Here is a 13,214-nt window from a genome sequence, read left to right on the forward strand (position 1 = left end):
ACGACCTAAGACAATCACGTTAAAGATGTGGAACAAATCATCTCAATCCGTTAGGAGAAGTTGATCTCGACGTGGCAAACGCGAAAACGGGTGAAATACACAACGTAACATTTGTGGTGGTACCAAACGACCTAATGTGTCTTCTCGAATTACAAACAATTCAAGAAATGGGGATAGTGACAATAAACAACAACAAGATTATTGCCGCTGTGAACAAACAACTTGGAGATCTCGGTGAAGCGTCTCTCAAAGTTAATCTGGAAATACCCGCAAAGACATTACCGTGTCGTTAAATACCGATCGCAATACAGGATGATGTAAAACTCGAACTTGATTCACTAGTAACGCCTGGAGTTCTCGTATCCGTCACTGAACCAACCCCATGGGTAAGTCAAATGGCGGTTGTGCATAAGTCAAATAGGAAATGCGTATCTGCATAGACACGCAACCGCTCAATACCGCATTGATGCGGGAACATTATGAAATTACGACATTGGATGATGTGTAGCAATGCTAGATGTTTCAGCAAATTAGACGTGAAGGACGCATACTTTCACGTGAAACTCGATGAGGAATCCAGCAAACTCACTACGATGATAACGCCATTTGGTCGTCTTCGTTGGGCTAGACTACCTTTCGGTCTTAAAAGTGTCTAGTGAAATTTTCCACAGGAAAATAACTGAAGCGTTAGGTAACCTTGACGGAGTATTCACAATTCCGACGATATTATTGTGACCGGATGCGGAAACAACGATGCAGATGCCAATCGCGACAATGACCGGAAACTACGTTCCCTCTACAAGCGTTGTAAAGAGAGAAATATCACGCTAAACGAGGACAAGAAAGCAACTGGATTACGCGAAATTACATTCCATGGTCATACGAAAACGTGCGATGGTGTGAAACCCGACGACAAGAAAATCCAGGCAATTTTGGAGATGCCTATGCTAGATGACGTTTCTGGTGTCAAACGATTCTGTGGTGTTGTGCAAAACATGGCAACATTCTTACCAGACCTTGCGATCACTCTTGAACCGATCCGTGCATTAACTCGCAAAGATGTGAAATGAAACCGCTCTAAAGACTGTCAAATCGCGTTTGAGGAAGTAAAACGCAAACTCACAAAAGCACCCGTCCTGGCTTATTTCAACGCCAACAAGGAAGTTGTTATTCAGGTCGATAGCGGTCAACATGGAATCGGTGTAGTATTGATGCAAGACGGACAGCCGGTAGAGTTTGCATCACGATCGTTAACTACGTCCGAGCGAAACTGGGCACAGATCGAGAAAGAGGCCTTAGCGATATTCTTCGGTCTCGAGCGTTTTGAGCCCGAAGCAAGACGAAAACGAATGCAGAACATTCGAGTGCGTTTGAACCGATACGACTTCGAATGCCAATTTGTGAAAGGAATGAATCTGACTATTGCCGATGCGTTAAGCAGAGCCGAATTTATTACTGCAAAATGAACCGCGACCGAGAATCATGACTGTGAATGCGTACAGTAACATTCCCGATGAGAAACTCGAGGAAGTCCGTGTCGCTACCGAAAACGATTCAGGAATGCAGGAACTCATATCACTGATTTAGTGTGGATGGCCGAGTGACAAGGCTAGTGTCCTCGCCGTTGGGAAACCATACTGGGATATCCGTGACACGTTAGGATATCAAGATGGTATTGTGGTGAAAGGTGAAGCTGTAGTGATACCGCAATCTTCAAGTGCCGACATGAAAACCCGACTACACAGTGGTCATCTCGCGTACGATAGCATGATGCGCAGGGCGTGCAACACTATATTTTGGCCTGGTATGGCCAAGGATATCCAGCAAATGGCCAATTCGTGTGAAGCGTGTCAAGAACTCAAACCTAGTAATCCGCTTGAAAGTTTGCAACAACATCCCGAAAGTACTCCATGGGAAAAGATTGGAACTGACTTACTCGATATTCAAGGACGAAACTACCTTATTAGCGTAGACTACTACTCCAATTTCATCGAAGTTGAATATCTGACGTCCGCTACATCGAACCAGGTCATAAACGTGTTAAGGAAACAGTTTGCCAGATTTGGAGTCCCGTCCGAAATTGTATCTGATGGAGGTCCGCAATATTCCTCCCGCGAGTTCGCCAAATTGGGTAAATCCTAGGGAATCCGTCACAAAATCGTGTACATCTACGACCAACTACAGTCGACGTGAGAATCCGTGATCACACGCCAACCCGCACATCGGACAGTGAAGCTGGCAATTCGTCCTGAAATGGCGAAGATGTGTGTCGGAATGATTTGTGCGATGTTAACACAGGTACTAAGCAAACTGCGTCCGAAAACAAGATTCAGACAAACGTTGGACAATCTGACACTCTGACTGCACCCACAGCTGAATCTGGTATAATGCGACCGTCGCGACCGATAAGAACAATTCGCGAGCCAGTTTATTTCAAGGACTATGTGCGACATTGACGTTTAATGTGATTATTACCCAGTTACCGTGTTCCTGAACTATGTTGATTATAAATGCTCAAATTGTTAAAATTTGTTTCGATATTCAAAGAATTAATTGCATGAAATAATGAGTTAATTCTGAACACCTAGTGCGCTTAAACGTTAATAGGACTTAACAACACCTCAAGGTGCCAAGTTTCTTTTCAGTTAGTGTTAAAGTAATAATTTCGTTCTTAAGGAAAAGGGGATGTTGATGACATGTTTTGTTTCGTTAATTGTGATAGATTCGATCTGAAATATGTTTCACCCTTAGACCCTGCCCTTTTGTTTTAATAAGTGAGATATGGCGGTTACCCGTCCTGTTGGACCAGTGTTATTTACATCAGGTAGGTCATTCACAAACATCAAAAAGAGCACTGGTCATAGAGTACTGACATTGGGAACCCCACTAATAAGTTCTTGTGTTGTTGATTGGTATCCGTTGGCAACTACAATTGTATTTCTAGGACTTTCATTATTCTATCAGTAAAGAAGTCCCATGCTTCATCCAGGTCCATGTCATTAAATGCTTTCTCTTTGGATTTTAGTCAAACGTTGTCCCATAATAGTGGTCAAGTAACAGAGTACCTCATTGGTTGGCTAATGTTTTATCAAGTAATGTTTGATTTTGGTGTTTGGTTATTAATGGTTCATTGGTTAGTTATTGTTTTAATGGCAGGTAATTAATGGTTCATTGGTTGGTTATTGTTTTATTGGCAGGTAATTAATGGTTCATTGGTTGGTTATTGTTTTAATGGCAGGTAATTAATGGTTCATTGGTTAGTTATTGTTTTAATGGCAGGTAATTAATGGTTCATTGGTTGGTTATTGTTTTATTGGCAGGTAATTAATGGTTCATTGGTTGGTTATTGTTTTATTGGCAGGTAATGCATGGTTCATTGGTAAGTTAATGTCTAATTAACTGGTAATGTTTAATTGGTAGGTAATTAATGTTTCATTGATTAGCTAATTTCTGATGGTTAGTTAATGTTTCATTTATTGGGCAAAACTCGTGTCTCATTTGTAAGGAATGTTGGTTTGGATAATGTCTTGTTCATTGAGTAGTGTTTCTTTGGATGGATGATTCCTCCTATCTTATTAGTGGGATGATTTCATGTCACATCAGTTTAATGACTTCTTATTTTCTTAGTAATGCCTCACTGGTTGGGAATTTCTCATGTCTCAGTACTTTTGTGTTTTGTAATGTTGGATGAGTTATGTTTTATTTGTTGGATGAGGTCTCACCCATTTGGAATGATTCATTGATTGGTTGCAATGGTCTAATTGATTCTGTTGTGTCTCAGGTTTTTTTGCTTGGGTTATGTTTCATTGACTAGATAATGTCAGATTATTTAGACAATTTTGTATAATTTATTGCTGTGGTAATGACCACACATTTTCAATCGATGAGTCATGTCTGATGCTTCATTGGTTGAAAATGTTGTCTTTTTGGATGGGTAAAGTCTCATGTCTGAGTGTTTCTTGTCATCTGATATTGGATAGGCTGTAATCTCAAGTCTGATTTGTTTGGTGATGTCTCCTCTCTAATTGGTTAGGTAAAGCATAGTCTAATTGGTCTTGTAATAGTTCTTGTCTGGTTGGTTGGGGTAATGCCCCTTCTGATTGGTTGGACAAAGCCTACAATATGATTGGTCATGTCTTGTTGGTTGGTTAATGTCTGCAGTCTGATTGGTTAGGTGATGCCTTCTGTCTGATGAATGCTAAAGCCCACAGTCTGATTGATCAGGTCTGGTTGGTTAGGTAATGCCTCCTGTCCGATTGCTTGGTGGTAAAGCCTCCTGCCCAATTGGTTTTGTGTTTTAGGGTGAATTTAATACAGAGCTAAAATGAAAAGTTTTGTGTGAGGGCACACATATCCCTAGGTGAGTGTTTATGTTATATTTTAATGTAACATGTAAATCATAGTAGAGTAAAAAAAAGAGCACAATATTGCTATTATAACATTAATTTATTTTGAAGTTTCATACAAATATACATTATGTAATAAAAATATTGTAAAAAACATTGAGTTAGAAGTAGATAATGACTGTTTATGAAAGCTGAAAAAATAAATCAATAAGATGAATAAGATAAGATAAAATATGGATGTAAAGAACCAGGTAAAGGCAAATTCTACACTCAGCAACATGTGATTATGTTTTTTTTTTTTTGTAAGCATAGAGAAAAAAAGAGCTTCCATAGGGATCTGTTCAACCTCCATTGTTTAATCCTTTCTTTTCTGTTCTCTGTTTTTGCTCTTAATGATAAGAAATCTGAACATTCCTCTGCAGAAATAGTAATAACTGTTCTTTAATTGCCAAATCCAAGATGGTCACCTGGAAGCCATTTTGTTTTTTCTGATCAGTCTCAAAGTCAAACAACACAACTAGGGACCAAAGGAAGCCTACGTTTGAAATTTCCTGTACTTCCCAAATAGCATAAAAAATTGTTAATGGATGGACGGAAGGACGACAGGCTATGGGTGTAGGGAAGCTTGAATACCCCATGATCTGATGATGAAGGGATAAAATAGAAAATGTGTTATAATCCTTTTTTAGTAACAATGATATAATTTCTCCTTGATGAAGTATAGCTATGTGGGCATCATTTTTCTGATTCGTTCGAGTATGGCTTTATACCCGATAACAATCACAAACAGCAAGGCTATGTATAAGAGTAGAATACTTCTATCTCTTTAATAAATTAACTGAAAATCATAAAATTTTCTAAATTTTGTGCATTTGTTTTTTTCTAAATACATTTTCTTTTTTGAAAAAAATTGTATTCTGTTGAAACTCAAGAAATTTACTTATAAGAAAATTCATATCAAATTTTTAACAGCATTTTGATTCATGAACATATGAAATTGTGAATTTAGAATACCACCAAAAACAGCAGATATAGAACGATAACAAATTTCCTGACATTACAGTAGATGAGTAGTCAATCGTCAAAGATATTCTATTCTCAGGGTCACTAATGTGGTTGAACATTCACAAGAGTTCAAAGTTTGATCCCATGAATAAAATATTGATACCATTCATGTGCGTTGCTCTATGGATTTTATAATCGAATATACATGTAGTTTTAGACAAATACTAGTTGAATTGGGGTCCTTCCCCAGTGCATTTTCATTCTGTTTCCTAGAATATCTCAGCAGGTAGATCTTCAGTATGGACTTCTTATTGCAGGTAGAGCTCCACCATCGTCTTCCTCATACAAATAAACTTCATTTCAGTCTTCCCTTGTCGGGTAGAGCTCCACTATAAACTTTCCATTAACAGATATAACTGCAGTATGGAAATAAGATAGAGCATCACTATGAATTTACCCAGAACAGGTAAAGCCTGACTATGGACTTCCCCTGTCAGGGAAACTTTTTTCCCCCCCTACATCAGGTAGACCTTCAATAAAGACTTCCCAACAGCAAGAAGAGCTTCACAATGGACTTCCCCCACTGCATATAGAACTTCAATAAGGACTTCCTCACAGCAGGAAGAGCTTTACAATGGACTTCCCCCACTGCATATAGAACTTCTGCAAGTAGAACTTTAATAAAGACATCCCAACAGCAGGAAGAGCTTCACGATGGACATCCCCATAGCAGGGAGAGCTTCACAATGGACTTCCCCACTGCAGGTAGAACTTCAATATGGAATTCCCTTCATTGCAGAGGTCCCTTTGTTTGCAGCACTGCAATTCCCCTGTATCCAGAATTGCCACCAAACATATTAATGAAGATCCAATGATAAAAAAAGTCCAACATCAATGTCGCCAACCCACAATGTGACCATCTACCATCTGAGGTTCCAGGAATCCACGGAATTCCTTACCATCAGGGCTCCATCTCGCTCCATAACCTGGTACGTACACAAAAGGACAGTTTTAGGCCTACATAATTAATCTTCAAAAACTTAACATACTTTTTTGTTGTGATCAGAGGTCACATCACATTCCATGTAATGATGGACATCTCAACAGATGTCAGAACCAGTGTATGAAACAATCAGTATTTATATTTGCCTTGTGTTGTCAATCTACATCATAATATTGCTATCTTTTCTTCAAAAAACACAAATAGTAATTTTCTAGATTAATACTGTGGTAAAAACATACAAGATAGATAAAAGCATTTTCCTAATTGCAAAGAATCCTAAATCTCCGTTTGCATGCGAGACTAAATGTTGGACCATATTTTGTTTTGTACTATATTGTGTAAAATACATCAAATCCAATTATTTGCATTATTTTCCATTTAGTTAGATATTTACTATTATAATTTTGAAATGCCAGCAAGAAAAAAATTCAGTCTGCTAACCTTTTTAGAAACCTGCATTTATTTTTATCATTGTTGCAGTGACACAATCAGCAGCACAGTTATCTGTTGAGATTCAGTTTACCATGCTACATGATCATTTCGTAGAATGAGAATCAAATATAAAGAAAGTGTTGGAGCACATCTCCTGTTGGAAGTACTTGTCAGCTGAGGAATATTGATAAATCAATTCTTTCCCACCTTCATGTTCAGAAAAGAAATTTGTTGTTTGAAATGAAATTCATTTTTTGTAACCAGAGCATTTATCCATGCATACTGTGAATTAATTATCAGCTATTAGCATCAAGTATTGCTGCTGTTACAGTCCCTGTAACTTTTGTTGTTTGTAAAATAACGTTATCTATAATTACCATCTCCGTGTCTAGCTTCCATAATGATGACATCTTGCTGCAAGGCAATAGAAATACATAGTTTATTGATTAAAAATATGGGAATTTACTTTCAATCAAAGTTACGCAACCATTATCATTCAAAACATTATATACCATATATGGTATCAAGATAACCCTACATTATAAAAGTTCTTTGGCATTGATAAACATTGCTTTAATCTTAACATCTGCGGTTGGAATTGGAGTTTTTTCCTCACATATGACAATACAGCTTAAAGCATAAAGTGAACAATTCAATCAATATTGCGGTTGGAATTTGAGTTTTTCATCACATATGACAATACAGCTTAAAGCATAAAGTGAACAAGTCAATCAATATTGCCAATGCACACTGTAATACACCTAATAAGTTTGAAATGACATTTGAAGATATATCAAAACCACAACATTTTCTGTATACTTCCTAGATGGTTACAAAGATGTGTTACTACCTGTATACATCCTAGACATCAAGTACGAGTACATTGGTGTGATACAGCTTGTATAGTCTGGACATAATTTCTACAGAAATGATTATACAGATGTGATACAGCCTGTATACTCTGGACATAACTTCTACTTTTGTTAGCTACTCACCGGGAGCCAGTGGATATTGATCCAGGTAGCATTATCTAAAACTTTGTTCATGTTATCTAAGGCATTCTTGTTCTTTGCCTTTTCATCTAAAAGAAATAAAGCATATTAACACAGGGAATGCTGTTTTTTTTTTTTTTAAATTTCAGTATAATAACTCATAGTTATCTGAATAGAAACTTGTAGATACACTTAAAAGTACAGGTTATTGTTCAAGTCACTGTTAAAATAATTGCCCTTTAGCTTAGTCTCAGCATGTCTTATTAGAGAGCAAACAGTTGCTAGTCGGAGCCTCCCCAGCATAGGCAAGACATTCATCATTACTGATTCAAATAATAAAGTTCATTTTGTGATAAGTCCACGTGACAAGAAACTTACTTCCTGTACAGACACCCCACCAGGAGTCGGTCTGGTCCCTATGATGGTGCTTAGCCAAGGCCCTTGCCCCCACAGACAGCTCAGCATTAGGTCTACAACAAACAATATTTGTAATGATTGGATCCCATTGAAGCTTAGCATTGAGTCTACAACAAATAAGACTGGAAATGACTGGTCTTCAGACAGCTTCACATTGGACCTATATCAAATAATACTGGAAGCTATGGTCTACAACAAAATATGTCTGGGATTGGTAAACTCCCCTGGACAGCTTGGCATTATGTCTACAATAAGACTAATAATAATTGGCTTCCACTGACAGCTCAGCATTAAATCTACAACAAACAAGAGATTCCAGAGGGATCCTGGTGCCTACTTTTGTTTGATCTTTATGTGCTCTTTGAAAATTGTATCTTTTCCCTTCTTTTCTCTCCTCTTCTCTATTTTTGAAATTTGAACATTCATTTGCAGGAACAGCGATGATAATCTTTGTACCAAAATGGTTGCCTGGAAGCCATTTTTTCCTCTGATCAGTCCCGAAATCAAACACGCAAATAGAGACCAATTCTGTACTTCTTAAGAAATAGGGATAACAGTCTTTACTATCCCAAATCCAAAATGGCTGCCTGTCAGTCACTTTGTTTTTCTGATCAGTCCCAACCTCAAACAGGCATAACTACGGATCAAGAGGAACATATACAAACAAAAATTGAAGAATGATCTTTGCAGTATTTCTCAAGAAACAATGATAACAAACTTTCTACGCCAAAATACAAGACAGCCACCAGTAGACAATTTTGTTTTTCTGATCAGACTCAAAATCAAATGGGCTCAACTAGGGACCAATGGGAACCTACATATAAGATTTAAGAAAGATCCATCCCGTTCTTCTCAAGAAAGAGCGATAACAAAAATTGATTACGGACAGAAAGATGCCTGGACTGACCACAAAGCATGGACATAGGGTGATTTAAATTGCCCACCATCTGATGATGTGTAGTGGCAGATAGTTTCTTTCTCAAAACAGTATGGTACAAAATGTAGCAACACTAAACTGGTGTGTACTGAAAAGAAAAAACAGTGTGAATTAAATACCCCCCCCCCCCCTAAAAAAAAAACCTGATGCCATTGTTGAAGGGCTAAAATAAACAGACAGTATGTATTTTACATTTAGTAGTCATTTTTTTCTTACTTACGAGTGTTTTTTTGTGAAAGCTGCCTCCATGACTTTTCTTGGAGGTGGTAATATCTCGCGGGTTCCAACAGTATTTCTTACTCCAAACAAATCCAACATGCCTCTCTTTTCCAATGTCTACAAGTAAAAACAACACTTGTGAGCCTCATGCTGACAAATATTCCACTCATTGTGATAAAGATATCAAAACTGCATTACTGAGTCCAAAATAAATAGTACTTTTCATTGTAAAAGAAAAACAATTTTACAAACAGATATCAAATGCATGAGAACAGTTGCAAAAGCTGACATGTTATAATTAACAAGTCAGAATTTTCTGTATGCAATACATATGTATTTACTTACATGTATCTAACTGTTTTATATCTGTTATCAAACAGTCATTCCAGTCTGTACATAGGTCTCTATTTATTATCAAAATATCAATGATCCTCTTCTCACTCCCCTGACCATTGACACACAATCCTGTTCCTTCACCCATCACTTTTCACACTTTACCAATCCTCTACACATACATACCACCAAGATGTCCCTGATCCTGTACTTTCTCTCGTCCACGCTCCAGATATCCCATAGAGTCTGTAGCCCTTCCAATAAAGGTGTTACAGCACTAAACTTTGCCAACCTTTATAACAAACAATTGGATGTACATCAGTTATCATATCCTCTCTAAGAACTGTAATTTTCATTATAATTTACTGAACAAAAAGTCATCCACTGAAATTACCACTTTATTTTTTAAGACTATATTGAAATTATCAAATATAGAAATAATTTCATCATCTTTAATTTCATAAACACCAAATATGTAGATTATTAACAGGTTTTATGGTAAAGATCAATAATAAAAAGAAGATACTGCACCTGGATTCAACATAGGTCTTTTCATCTAAAAGGTCATATTTAGGAAGGTCCAAGACTGGACAAGACCTTAAAGAAAAAACATATATAAAGTTAATACACAGACCTTATCGCAGTTTTTGTGACATGTTTGATGTAGCAGCATGAGGTATTGGTATTTGTAGATAGTGTAATGTGTTGCATTTTGCTGTACATTTGGTCTATCAGGATAAAAGTATTTACCTGTTTATCATCCACAATTTCAGCATTGTCCCCAAGTCCCTGTATAGTGGAAATGAGGGATATCCTAGAATTGTCTCCCTCTGTTTTGAATCAGCATTGCTTTCATCCAAAAGATGATCCAAGTCCTCATCACTCAAAAATTTGTCACATCTCTGGTGTTCATCTTTTAATATCTGCAATTGGAAAATTCAATATTTAGCAGTACATAAACTTTTACCTGCAGTATTGTAGCTCTGATAACACTTCCACTGTTACATTGTGTTGATGGTAGAGACTGGGTATTTTTTCAGTACTTATCAATATGTTATAACTTCGATATTGGAATCACACAATTAATGGCAATGTACCTTGTGCATTTCACAAATAAAAGAAAAAATGACACTGCCATTGAATTAGATGATGAACGTTGAACATATGAAACCGTTTCCCATAGTAAACGTGTTCAACCCAATTCAGTTCCACTCAACACTATATACAACTAAAGATAAGCAGCTGTTCTAACCATTTGAACATAACTTGGAAAATCTATGGTGCCGTCAGAAGACATCGTTAAGCAACTCGTGATCGCGAAACTTTAGACTCTGCAGTCTGCGTATTGCACTGCAATGTACAGTCGGAATTACAAGTGAAGTTTGCACGACTAACGACTGCCTATACATGAAGCAGAAGTATAGTAGACTGTAGGATGGTGGGGACTGACAGACTTTCAAATTCCTAATTCTGTTGTAACGTCACTGTCAAACATTTATATTGCCACTGATGCAATGAGGAAAGACACGTACCAATTATGAAATAGATAATTCTAGAATGTACTACATGCCAAATTGGCAACATAGGTACTTGCGGACTCAAATATAGAAGTAAAGATCTAATATACAAGTCCGTGGTATAAATAAAAAAAAATTATAGACCATTGTGTTGTTTCTCATTTTTTGTCCTTGATAGTTTATAAAATTAGCTTTTACAAAGCTATTGTGTGGGTTCTTAATTTTAAATGCTATTGGAATTAAGTCCACAAGTCCCTGTGATCAGTATGCCATATATTTATATAAACAGGAATTGTGCAATATATATACAGTAACGATAACTCTGAAATCTTCGGACAGAAAACTGCGTTTCCGGTTGAAAACCGAACAATTTACATTGACAACGGAAAAAAACACAGACGGGTTTTATCCACGAATGTACTGTATTGCAAGATAAGAACTTCGCAAGCATTTTGGTATGCATTTGTTTTACATACTATTGCATCGTAGTATATTTTTTAAAACTGGTTTAATCATTATGTGACATAACAAATTAAATGGCACGAACACGTTCTAGTGTCTAGTAGTGAACGGCATTGACTTCCGACACGTATTTATTTCCTTATAGTATTGTAGTGTTTCCGGTACATGTTCCTCTTCACCAGACTCAAAATTATATTGCTGTGGTTAAAGTTCATTTTGAGGTTAGTTTTCACTAGCTCTATAATTATATACAGTATTTTGATTTTAAAAGTATTTATATTTGGAGCAGATACAATGTCTTCTGTAGGATTATTCCATGTTTTTGACTGTTGGTCCTGTGTTGTTGAAGAAAAAGTGTTTGATTGTCCTCGACCACTTCTTATTCCTACGTCCATCTTAAGCTTTACAAAACTGCATGAATCCTTACCATATATACATTTGTGATTTTATAGAGTTCTATCATATCCCCTCTAAGCTTTCTGTATGTTAAAGTTGGAAGATTTAGCTTCTATAGCCTGTCCTGGTACGACATATCCTGCATTCTAGGTAAACTTTTTGTGGCCCTTCATTGAACTGACTTCAGCTTATCTATATCTTTCACTTTTACTGGTGACCAAACAGAACTTGCGTAATCCAGTTGTGATCTCACCAAGCTTTTCATACAGTGGAAGAAAAATTTTAGAATTCATAAACTGAAATGTTCTTCTTAACAATCCGAAAATTTGATTTGCTTTCTTCACTTTTTCACTCATGTGGTATTGGAAAGAAAGTTCAGAATCTACCATTTCTCCAATGTCTTTTTCCTTATCAGTGACTCTTAGAATATTCCCCAGTAATTGATACTTTGCTCCTGTTCCATCTACCTGTGCAGTATCTTGTCCGACCAACATATGTTTGCATTTATCAGGATGTGATTTTAATAGCCATTTCTCACTCCATTCTCTTATGTTATTTAGATCTTCTTGAAGTATCACTTTGTCTTCTTCTCTCTTGATTACCTTTGATCAGTCTATATGACAATGAACGAGTGAGCATAAATGTAATGGATAATTATGTACACTTTGTTAGCTTTATTTCTAATAAATTGATCAGTTGAACTTAATTTTATTATTTTCTTAAGAAAAACTATTGGGTCGACATTGGTTCTGGACCGTTATGTATTTTGGAGCGGCCATTTTGTCAAGCTGTATCATGTTAACCATTGACCTGCATGACCTCTAGCTTGCACCTGGAAGATGTTGGTCGCTATACAAAATGCTTTTATATCATTTCATCGTGAAATGTTATGGTTACATATTTCACATGCAAATTTGTTTTTATTCTCTTAATAAACATTTTACATGTCAAACATCCTCCCAAATATGATGAAATAATTTATCAATCCATCCCCATCCATTCCAAATGTTTTCATGTCGTCTCTGATCAAATAAATAAGGAAAGATCATGAATAATTATGAATGCATCCTTGTAATTGTATGCTACAGAAGTCAAACATGCACATCTTACAGGAAAAATGTTGATTAACAGCTATTGCTTTTGATGACTAATTTC

General features: G+C 36.6%; 1 protein-coding gene across 1 annotated transcript; it reads right to left on the bottom strand.

Annotated features, from left to right (window-relative positions):
- Positions 1 to 6,020: 6,020 nt before the first annotated feature.
- On the bottom strand, positions 6,021 to 11,162 carry LOC132559386 (uncharacterized). The gene is made up of 9 exons (XM_060223997.1): positions 10,937 to 11,162; positions 10,435 to 10,607; positions 10,216 to 10,281; positions 9,871 to 9,976; positions 9,353 to 9,468; positions 8,157 to 8,248; positions 7,782 to 7,867; positions 7,164 to 7,200; positions 6,021 to 6,337 (listed from the first exon to the last, which is right to left on the bottom strand). The coding sequence occupies exons 1-9, from the start codon at positions 10,979 to 10,981 to the stop codon at positions 6,243 to 6,245; spliced, it is 816 nt and encodes a 271-aa protein (XP_060079980.1). The 5' UTR covers positions 10,982 to 11,162; the 3' UTR covers positions 6,021 to 6,242.
- Positions 11,163 to 13,214: the final 2,052 nt, after the last annotated feature.

Source organism: Ylistrum balloti, unplaced genomic scaffold (assembly GCF_031769215.1).
Source record: "Ylistrum balloti isolate Yb309-2 unplaced genomic scaffold, AGI_CSIRO_Ybal_v1 Utg370902, whole genome shotgun sequence".
NCBI classification, from domain to species: domain Eukaryota; kingdom Metazoa; phylum Mollusca; class Bivalvia; order Pectinida; family Pectinidae; genus Ylistrum; species Ylistrum balloti.

What these genes read in the sequence shown, in the direction of transcription:
- LOC132559386 (XM_060223997.1), bottom strand. Translation starts at nt 10,981, where the DNA reads ATGTCTTCTGACGGCACCATAGATTTTCCAAGTTATGTTCAAATG. An exon ending in TTCCAAGTTATGTTCAAATG is followed by an intron (nt 10,608 to 10,936) that starts GTTAGAACAGCT and finishes TTCCAATTGCAG; the next exon opens with ATATTAAAAGATGAACACCA. An exon ending in GGAAGCTAGACACGGAGATG is followed by an intron (nt 6,338 to 7,163) that starts GTAATTATAGAT and finishes TGTACGTACCAG; the next exon opens with GTTATGGAGCGAGATGGAGC.